We start from the raw sequence: 10588 nt of genomic DNA on the forward strand, positions 1-10588 counted from the left end.
CTTCAGTATTGCAACGATTTTTCTTTATAGTTCCTGTTACGAAGGTATTTCTAAAGGCATTTCCTTTAAGATATGATTCTCTTATTTCTCTTCATGAATTAAAAAAATTGTTATAGATGAGAGAAAATAAAAGAAACAAGAATAAAAAGAAGAATTAGAAAAGAAAATAAAATGAAGAGAATAGTTTTAAATGGTGTAAGACCAAGACGGCGAGACCAACATCTTCGAGGGGACAGATTACTCGGGACCTCGGGTACCACCCCGTACGAGTCTGTACCCCCGTACCCATGCACGGAGCCACGAAGGACTCTCTGACGGTACGTAGCGTCGCTGTCGCCCCCTGCGTGGCTGCATACGGCCGCACCACAACCGCCCATTTTGGCGCCGCGCGCCCGTAGCAAGTCAGCACGTGAAGGCGCGCCAAGTCGCGCTTGGCAGCTGGGGGACGCACCCGAGGGCCTGGCGAAGCGACGAGGCCCGCCTGTGGCGGCAGGGCGCTTGATGGCAACACCTATCGTGGTCGCACGGTGTTGCCGACCCGCCTGCGGTCACGGGCGAAAACTCATCCCCGGCGTTCAGGAGATGTGACTGTGCCGTGCATGCACGGCGGCCGTAGTCGGAGGGCTCAAGAGCCCAATCAAGCTACGTCAGTCACCAAGGACCAAGGGTGGCCAAGCTCATGAGGCACCACATCGGGCAGTGATAATGGCACATTTCGGCGTGAGCGAGATGCCTTCATGGGTGATGGATCTTTGGCTCCACGGCAAGGGGACGCACTCGCGACGCATTTAAACGGGCGCCCTCGTGTCGAACGCCGAGACCTGCGAGCGCAAGGTGCAACAACGCGGTCTGCCGCACGCACGGATGGATCCTAAGACCATCTCCAACCATATTCCCTTCATTTCGTTCCCTTCCCGATTCCCTTCCCCGTTCTCATTCCCTTTATTTTCTCTCATCTCCAACAGCTTCACTTCGAGGGGAATCGCGAAGGGAAAGGAGAGAGAATTCTGTCCTGGAGGGAATGACCCTGGGAATCCCGTCGTGACGGGAATTGTGAAGGAAAACCGTTGGAACGTTGAAGGAAAAAAAAATTCCGTCGTGAAGGGATTCTAGTCCTTAGTTGGACAATGCAGGATTGCCTGCGATGCAAAGCAACGACTTGTAAGCTCTCGGAGAACTCTTGGTCCGTGACATGTTGACCACTGAAACACGTGTACAAACTCTATGTACCAATTGGCGTCTACTTATGCTGCACCCTACCAAGTGGCGGGCACAAGAGCTGCCCAGATACGACGCAAAGGTTGTGGAGCAGTACCGGTACACGAAGATTTCAACCGTACGCGTCTACGCGACCCCGAAAAGGCGTTCGTCGTCGAGTTGGACCGGGCCAGCGCCCGCAAAGACCTCGTAGCGGGCACATACGCACTTGCTGCGATGAGCCACCATTAATTTCTCGCGCGGGCACCGAGACGCCGCCCGCACGCCGGCCCGGTGACGGTTCCGACTTTGCGAGACCCGGCGCGGCAGGACACCACGCAATTGATTAGCCTTTCCCGCAGACCGCGCGAGGACTCGTGCGCCGCGGGAGCGAGGCGGGCGGCCTGCGTGGACCGCGCGCGTCGGGCCCCGCGGCGCAACGGCGTCGTGTCGACGACGACGTCGTCGTGCGGTTGCGCGCACCCGCCACCGTGAATCGCGTCCTATGCAAACGAATCGAAAGGCTTTCCAATTTGCAGGCCCCAAACACAGGAGATTAGAGTACTATAGCTAAACGTTTGTATATTATAACAAAATATAAATATTTAATGTGATAATATCAAATACAGGCTCGAGATATGAATATACTGATGTGCCATTGCAGAGTCGCCGAATAAATACACTGAAGCTATACCAAAATTATCCACTAATTTCACTTATAATTTTAATATTTATTTTTATTAGTAAAATTAGTCTCATATCCGTACCCCATAATAATACGTGATGTTAGAAGAATATGGTGAATGATAAAAATAAATAAACTATTTAAATTTTAGATATTTTTATTAGATGAGAGGAAAATAGGAAAAAGTGACATAGAATTCAGCTAGTGTTTTATTATGCAGAGATACTAAGTACAATTCCCAATTTTTCCAAAATTTTCACTGTAATGGGCGGCCCTTTGCGGAGGACATGACCATGAACTGGGCCTTATGTCGGCGCCTTTTTTCACTTTCTTCATGTCCTTTTGCCGTTTAGTTGCAATGGAATCGATTCAGTAATTCAGGAAAGCAACGTCAAGTGCCCGATAGTTCAGAAAAGTGGATCTTAAACTGAATCTCTAGCTGACATAAATCTAGGCTCTGGAGAAAATGCAGTGCAACCAAATGGCACTTGGTTTGGATAGCAGTACCAAAAACGGGGACTGCTATGTTTCTTTACGCCGATTTTTTTTACTACCATTGCACGGTCTATTTATGCCAACGAACGTAAATTTGCAGTGGTTTTTTTAGGGCTCGTAAATTTACAGTGTTTCTTTTAGGGCGCGTAATTTGAGGCGTTATACCTCGGCTAAAATTTCCTGCCAGGAATCTTGACGTGCCTGCCAAGATGCGGGGAAGGGTCCAGGAGGGACGTGCTCCAAATTGCCATGATTCATTCCTACCAAGTATACCAACCAAAGTACAACGGCAAGTGTAACGAAAATGAGGGTGATGCCGTGATGACCTCAAATCATAGTCAGGTCGAATTTTCGGTGGCTTGTGTGTGCGCAGTAACTCGTTCGAGCGCTTTCCCTTGCAGTGGCAGTGCAGTGCTGGTGACAAAATTAAATAGCTCTAGGGTGGAATTAGTCGGGACAGCAGCAAATAATTAAACTTATTTTTTCAAAATAAAATAAAATAAAAAACCAATCATCATTTGGAGCCGTGCATCTTAACAAGTCATTCGCAGTTCGCTGGTAAGTGAGCGGTTCTTGACTACCTACCGGCCACGCACGTAATACGATCTGGTTTCTTATCAAAAACGAAAGCTCGATCTTTTTTTTTTCCTTATGAAATAAAGAAGGATTGATCTGTGATTGCTACACAACACGCACAATCCATGTGACGAGGTTTTAGCCAAACAAGGTCATGTTCGCCGATCAACTCGGAGACGCAATTTCATCGAAGCGGCAGACAGCAAAAATAGACGTATAGTTAGTGCACGCCTGATGTTCTATTGGATTGTCAGGAGTTGGAAAAACAATACCAACATGAAACCATAACGCGTCGTTCCTCAAATGGAGTATACTCTATTTTTTTACATTGCCCAAGCCGTTTCAATGAACCCAGTTTCGCCACGTACTCAAGTCAAATGGCGCAAACGGTAAACCATAACAAGCAGCTAAAAAATAACTAATGCTCACCCTAAACCAGCCAAACCTGCCAGAATAAACCGGTCAATTGACCCACCCGGTGGTGGGCCCAGATGTCAGCCAGCCCCCACCCTAGCACGCGAAACAACACGCATTTTGTTGCTTTGTTCTGAATCCAGCCGGAGTCCAACGCACCAAGACGGTCCCATTCCACTGCGTCGCTCGCTGCACTCCCCTCCCCATTGGATCCCCTCCCCTCCCACAGAAGGAAACCCCATTCCCATTCCCACCCAGGCACCTCCAGAATTTCTATTGAGTAACTGTTACCAAATCAATTTTTAAGGAATTTTTTATAAGACACTATATGTGAACTGCAGATTAAAAAATATTTTTGCTGTAGAACATTAAGTGTCCCACAGCTAAGACCACACACGAGCAGTATCTTGTAGCAAATTTTTTCATTCAATTTGTATCACAAACTAAGTAAAATCTTATACTAGAAGTTATAAAAAATTCCAACGACACTGTATATCATGCTATCATCTATGATCTTATACATTTTAAGCTCAAATAACAATTTACACATAGATAAAAAAAGAGAAAAATTTAGTGATTCATATCGAGATACTATTTATAGAGTAAATTTCTCTTTTTTTCTTCTTATTAAATTATTGTTTGAGTTTAAAATTTATAAGATGGTAGAAGATAATATACTGTACACTATCATATTTTGTTAATTGTTTTATAATTTTAACATAATTTTTTTTGATTGGTTATATAATATTTGTGTAAGTTTACACAGTACAATTTCTCGCCAGCTGTTTGTATTCCCGTCCCGTCCCTCTCGCCTCCCACCAAACCCCAAGCCCCGAATAAATCCCGCCCCCGCACATACCCCAAAAACTCCCCGGGCCCCATTCCGCGAAACCCGCACGGGAGTTTTTAGGGTTTTTTCCCGCACGCCACCTCCGCCCACACGCACAAACCGCAGCCTCATTCCGCTCGGCATTCCTCTCCGCGCCTCGTCTCGCCGCGGCCCGGCTCTCTCCCCTGCCGCAACGATGCGGTCGCCCCCGCCGTGGCGGCCCTGCCTCCTCCATTTCGCGCTACCCCTGCTTGTGCTCCTCGCGACGCTGGCGGCGCGGGCAGGGGCCGACCTGGCGGACGATGCGCGGGCGCTACTGGCGTTCCGGGACGCCGTCGGGCGGCACCTGGCGTGGAACGGCACGGACCTCGGGGGCGCGTGCTCCTGGACTGGGGTCACCTGCGAGGGCGGCCGTGTGGCGGTGCTGCGGCTCCCCGGGGCGGCGCTCTCCGGCGAGGTCCCCGTGGGGACGCTCGGGAACCTGACGGCGCTCCACACGCTCAGCCTCCGTCTCAACGCGCTCTCCGGCGCGCTCCCGGCCGACCTCGCCTCCGCGGCCGCTCTCAGGAACGTCTTCCTTAACGGGAACAGGCTGTCGGGCGAGTTCCCGCAGGCGATTCTCGCGCTCCCGGGGCTCGTTAGGCTCGCGCTCGACGGGAACGACCTGTCGGGGCCCATCCCGGCGGCGCTCGGCAACCTCACGCACCTCAAGTCCCTGCTCCTCGAGAATAATCGCTTTGTGGGCGAGATTCCGGAGATTAAGCTGCCGCAGCTGCAGCAGTTCAATGTGTCGTTCAACCAGCTGAACGGATCCATCCCGTCTGGACTACGGTCCATGCCGCGCTCGGCGTTCCTGGGGACGGGCTTGTGCGGTGGGCCCTTGGGGCCTTGCCCTGGTGAAGCTTCGCCTTCCCCTGCTCCGGCGGGGCAGCCGTCGTCGCCGACGCCTGTGCCAAGCGGGGGCGGCAAAGGTGGAAATGGTGGAGCAAGTGGTAACAAGAGCAAGAAGCTCTCTGGCGGTGCCATTGCCGGAATCGCCATAGGCTCCGCCTTGGGAGCCGCTCTTCTCCTCTTCCTCCTTGTCTGCCTCTGTCGCAGGTCGGGCCGCACCAAGACCCGGTCTCTGGAGATGCCGCCTCCTTCTCCGACAACTGCCGCTGTTGCTGGTGGCCGGAAACCTCCCGAGATGATCAGTGGCGCGGCCGTAGCGCCGTTGACCACTATAGGCCACACTAATGCTCCTGTTGGCCAGTCGACGTCCGGGAAGAAGCTGATTTTCTTTGGGTCAGTGGCCGCCGTGGCACCGTTCGACCTGGAGGACCTGCTGCGCGCGTCGGCTGAGGTGCTCGGAAAAGGAGCGATTGGAACGACATACAAGGCAGTTCTTGAGTCTGGGGCAACTGTGGCGGTGAAGCGGCTCAAGGACGTGACTCTATCGGAGCCTGAGTTCCGTGAACGCATTGCTGAGATTGGTGAGCTTCAGCACGAGTTCATCGTGTCGCTCCGTGCCTACTACTACAGCAAAGATGAGAAGCTACTTGTATACGACTTCATGCCCACGGGCAGCCTCTCTGCAGTCCTGCACGGTGAGATCTTCGTGCTCTTGATTTCTTTTTCTCAAGTTCTTTGTTGCATATTCTCTGATTATGACACTAGCGCTACAAATTTGTTGTACTTGTGCTTGCGAGTACCATTGCATTATTGCATTATTCTTGTGTGGTGGTGATAGAGTATTGCTTGATTTCCTCACACGTTTAAGGTTGCTGTTTTTTTAGGTTTGAATATTCATCCTCCGCTGGTAGAGGACTCTAGATTTTTGTCTTGGTCTAAGGAGACCAAGTCAAATTCAGTTTGGACTGAAGTGTTATTTATTTGCTTGATATCCAAAATACTTGAATTCAGGGTGATTATTTATTGGGTATTGTTATTGAAGTCGTATTCAGTTTTCACTTTGATTTGCCTGTTAACTTTGGTGATGTGAGCATGGAAGCCCTGTGATAAGAATTTTTGTAATCAGATGGAATTCCCTTTTTCACGTTATTGGTTCCTTACTAGTATTTCTTAGGTCGAGAAAGTCCGAAGTAATTTATTACCTAGTGAGCCTTGGTTAGTTCTCTGTTCTTTGAAAGGTCGTTTTGAATTTTTCGTTTTAAGTTTCTTTGCTCTCTGCTGGGCTAGTTGAATATTCTGGATAGATTTCATAAGACAATCTCTTGAAGTCATTGGTCACTCTCACACCATCCGATTTTTTATTTTTATTTTGTTGAACAGGGAACAGAGGTTCTGGCCGTACAAGTCTTGACTGGGTAACAAGATCAAGCATTGCCTTAGCTACAGCCCGTGGTGTTGAGTACATCCACTCAACAAGCTCAGCGGCATCCCACGGCAACATCAAGTCATCCAATGTCCTTCTGGGCAAATCATATCAAGCACGTGTATCAGACAACGGCCTTACCACTCTTGTTGGTCCATCATCTGCACCATCTCGCACAACTGGATACCGTGCACCTGAGGTTACTGATTCCCGGAGGGTATCCCAGAAGGCAGACGTGTACAGCTTTGGTGTTCTTTTGCTTGAGCTGCTCACAGGCAAGGCGCCCAGTCAGGCTGCTCTCAACGATGAGGGTGTTGACCTGCCGAGGTGGGTGCAGTCGGTTGTTCGCTCAGAGTGGACTTCAGAGGTGTTTGATATGGAGCTCCTGAGACATCAGAATGATGAGGAACAGATGGTTCAGCTTCTGCAGCTTGCTATAGACTGTGTTGCACAAGTGCCAGAGGCCCGGCCATCAATGACGCATGTTGTTACGCGGATAGAGGAGATCAAGAAGTCAAGCGCCGAAGCGAAAGATCTGCAGCAGATGGCCTCCAATATCGAAGGAGGCGACAATCTATCTTCCAAGACCGAATTGATCGAGGCGCCCACCAATCCCTTCGCTCCTTAAACTTGATTGACATGAAGGAGGAATCGGCTTTAAGTCTAGCCTGCATTCGATTCATACATTTGATGAATCCAATCGTCTACGGAGCAGACTGTTTTTCATCTTTTAGCCTATTGAATTTGACGCCGTCGTTAACCTGATTGTCGTTCAGTAGAACAGGGTGCTCGACACGCTGTGTTCTGCGGAAGGTGATTGCTGGGTGTTTAGGGACCAGTGCTAAAGTGTGATTGCTTAATTGTTGTGCTCATTCGAGCCTTGATTAGGTTGGTTTTAGCTTGTACCTGCTTTGTTTCAGCCTATCTATATGTAATTACTCAGCCTCATCTAGTGTTTGGAATTTTTTCGCCGATAGTCGTGTGTTTGTTTGCTCTGGTAGCTGATGAGCGATGAGCATGGCCGATGTGATTTTCGTGGGCTCATGCTTTGGAAAGTTTGGTGGTCTACTGTTAACTACTCCGGTGGCAGCTGATTGATTGCGTCATTGTCATCGGTCTATGAAAGCTACCTTCTGATGAGTCGTGACCTGGTGCCACGGATCTTGTTTTCAGTGAGACTGTTTTGAAATTGGAGTGCTGGTCGGTCTGCAGGCCCGGCTTGGTATCTTGATGCGTATAGTGATGTGCCTGTCGCGGAGTACTATTTGGCGTTGTTCATTAGTAGCTGCCTGGTGCTCGCTGATAAATTCAGAATGGGTGGGGCTACGTTCCGTTGCCCACAGAATTCAGAAAAACCACGAAATATCAGCAGCTCCATTGCTCCAATGGGGTCATTTCTAAATGGGGCGACGACTCACGTCCTGAATTTTTGCTCCAAAACTGGATGTGCGCATAGAAATTTCTGAAGAAACAACCGAAAAAAAACGCTCCCAAGCGCTTGTAGTTTTTTCCTATTTTTTTTTTCAAGAATCTGGTAGGTCAAAATGCTCAGCAAACAACTCGGTTTTTTTCTTTCTCCTGGAAGACGAGCTCCAGAAATTGAAGTGTGTGTGTTGTACTGTTGTGCACGAGACGGAACTGATCCAAAATTCGTTCGTCTTCCGAGGTAGGTCACCTGCATTTCTCGTCCTGCGTGGAGGCGTGGACCAGGCGAGCCGCCGCGAGCCCTCCAAATCTGAGGTATCCCAGCCCCGTGCTCCCGTCCCAGGCAGACGACTCTGCCGCGTCACATGACACGAGCCTCTTCCCCGTCGGCCTCGCCCGTGTCGGCTCGGCTCACGGGATCGATCGGGGGTCGGGACCGGCCGTACGGTACGCAGCAGCAGGCAGCTCTGCTCGTCGCCGGTCCAGGGCACCGGACGAAACTCGTACCGCTTTGCGGGGACCTCGTCTCATTACCACATCAAACTCTTGGCTTTGATACGCGAGCACGTCTTCGTCACAATGTTAACTAGTGTGTCCAAATTCTGAAATCAGATGTCAGTTCTGACATCTGTATCGAATTTCGGGTTATATTACACGAGTTTAATTTCTTTGCTAAATCACACACATGAATTCGAGTCAGATTTAACATCGAGTCTGATCCGATATTGTAGTCTCATCTTCCGTTGTTTCGTACCACACCATGAATGTTCTAGCATTAATTAGTGTGAAAAATGTTTACGGCACGACCTTAAACAAGTGAATTTCTGTTCGATGCTTCTTTCTTCTAACCTAATCACCTTTGTGTGGACCTTTGACTTCACAACCAAAACATGGTCTGCTCCTCCCACCTAGATGAACTGAACAATCCAAAATTCTCAGACAGCTCAGCAAATTCCTCCTGTTTTTTACTCTACCTTTATCACTAGTACACCCATTGTCTTTGAAAATAACATGTAAAAAATACCACTACGAACACATCAATATCATCTAGAGTTTTTCTTTGCAAGAAAAAATGTGTAAAACAGCAGGAATCTTTTACCGTTTCATATTTGCCGCCGCCGTTTCATATTTACCTTAGTCCATACAAATCATCTCCGGGTCACGGTTACGTTAGAAACTTAGAAGCGTCAATATTGACCAGAAGGAATAGAAGAAAAACCAACCATATCGTCCAGAAAAGCATCTGGTGACGAGACAGGTATGCATGTGTTGTTCTGTCCTTCCACAGGTCGGCCACCGAGCTGCGAGGACGTTGTTGGCCAAAGGTGTCGCTTGTAGGCTAAGCTGAGAGCTACACAGGCCACACTTTTCCAGCATGCCATATCGACCGGCGTCGAAGTCTCAGATGCTTAGATTTTTTTTTTTTTTAAAAATAGATGTGCAGCTACTTGATGGAATAGTAATACTAGTAGTTTGGGCCATGAAAGGTGATGACTTTTGAGGTGTGGTCTTGCAAAGGCGAAGGCTACTGGTGCTGCCTTCTGGAAAAGAAAAGGAGGATGGAAAGCTAGTATGGGATTAATGTTCTGTTTGTGTTAACTAGAGATTATGAGTTATGATTCATAATCTGCAAGTTAAAACAAACATACTCTATCACAATACAACTTGACAATACAGTAATCTAGTTTATACTAGATTCTACAAATTGTACATCAACTTGTTATAATTCATAATCTACAAGCTGTTTTTCACAATTTTCAGTTGAAATAAACATTCCCTAAGACTGTAGAGCTCTTCTTGCTCATTTTGCTCCGAAGTCTGAACTTCTAAAGTTGTTGGGGTTTTGCAATTATTTGTGTTCAAGTTTTCAGTATTTAGATACTGTTTGGCAGAGCTACGCTAAGTATTACTAGCTCTAAAATTCGTGAAGCTAGAGCTATGAATACACTAAGGGTGTTTGTGTGAGCTATTTTATTTTTATTTTAATATAAAAATAAAGACTTAAATTATTTATCTTAACCTACAAATACAAGATTTAATATGGAGCTAGAAGCGGAAGCTCTGCCAAAGGTCTTACATCAGTGTTCTGTTTCCGGTCAATGGTCCCTTCTGATCGGTACTGAAGTTTATGGCTTGTGAGGAATTACATAAAGAATTTTTTTTTCAACAAAAATGTGAATTAGGAAGAGTTGGTCGACGAAATATGAATCGGCGACTAAATCTTGATATACATCAAAACAATACATTCTTATTACTATGAGATGTATTGGGCTCTACGGATCATTTGATTGGAATGAAATTTGGAATGGGTATTCTTTTCCTATGAAAGAACTTTTAATAATAGAATCCTCGTAAAAATAAATGAGTATTCTATTATCAAAAGTAGAGTATTCTTGCAATAGGACTTATAACCTCTACCCATTTTATTCAAAATTCACAAATAAATTGGTTTAGGACCGGTAAATTGTACCTAAAAAGCCTTTGAGATGTTGACTGTTACTGATGTGGGACACATTTCTGATGCCAGAAGCCCAGGGTAGCTTGCGTTACCTCTGAATGATGACTTCAGTTATGTAAGTGAACATTATGAACTATGATTTCAATTATGTTAGTGAAATTATGAACTATGAAGGCATAGTTCCGCTAGGAAAGC

At 47.3% G+C, this 10588-nt stretch overlaps 1 protein-coding gene across 1 annotated transcript; it reads left to right on the forward strand.

The window, feature by feature from the left end:
* The first annotated feature begins 4244 nt into the window (after positions 1-4244).
* On the forward strand, positions 4245-7486 carry LOC133915598 (probable inactive receptor kinase RLK902). The gene is made up of 2 exons (XM_062358812.1): positions 4245-5782; positions 6468-7486. Exons 1-2 carry the CDS (start codon positions 4393-4395, stop codon positions 7136-7138), a joined length of 2061 nt encoding a protein of 686 aa, XP_062214796.1. The 5' UTR covers positions 4245-4392; the 3' UTR covers positions 7139-7486.
* Positions 7487-10588: the final 3102 nt, after the last annotated feature.

This window comes from Phragmites australis, chromosome 4 (genome assembly GCF_958298935.1).
Source record: "Phragmites australis chromosome 4, lpPhrAust1.1, whole genome shotgun sequence".
In the NCBI taxonomy this organism is placed as follows: Eukaryota; Viridiplantae; Streptophyta; class Magnoliopsida; order Poales; family Poaceae; genus Phragmites; species Phragmites australis.

Bases quoted from the DNA above. Each gene is read 5' to 3' on its own strand.
- LOC133915598 (XM_062358812.1), top strand. From the start codon at position 4,393: ATGCGGTCGCCCCCGCCGTGGCGGCCCTGCCTCCTCCATTTCGCGCTA. The intron at 5,783-6,467 runs GTGAGATCTTCG...TTTGTTGAACAG, and splicing joins CCTCTCTGCAGTCCTGCACG to GGAACAGAGGTTCTGGCCGT.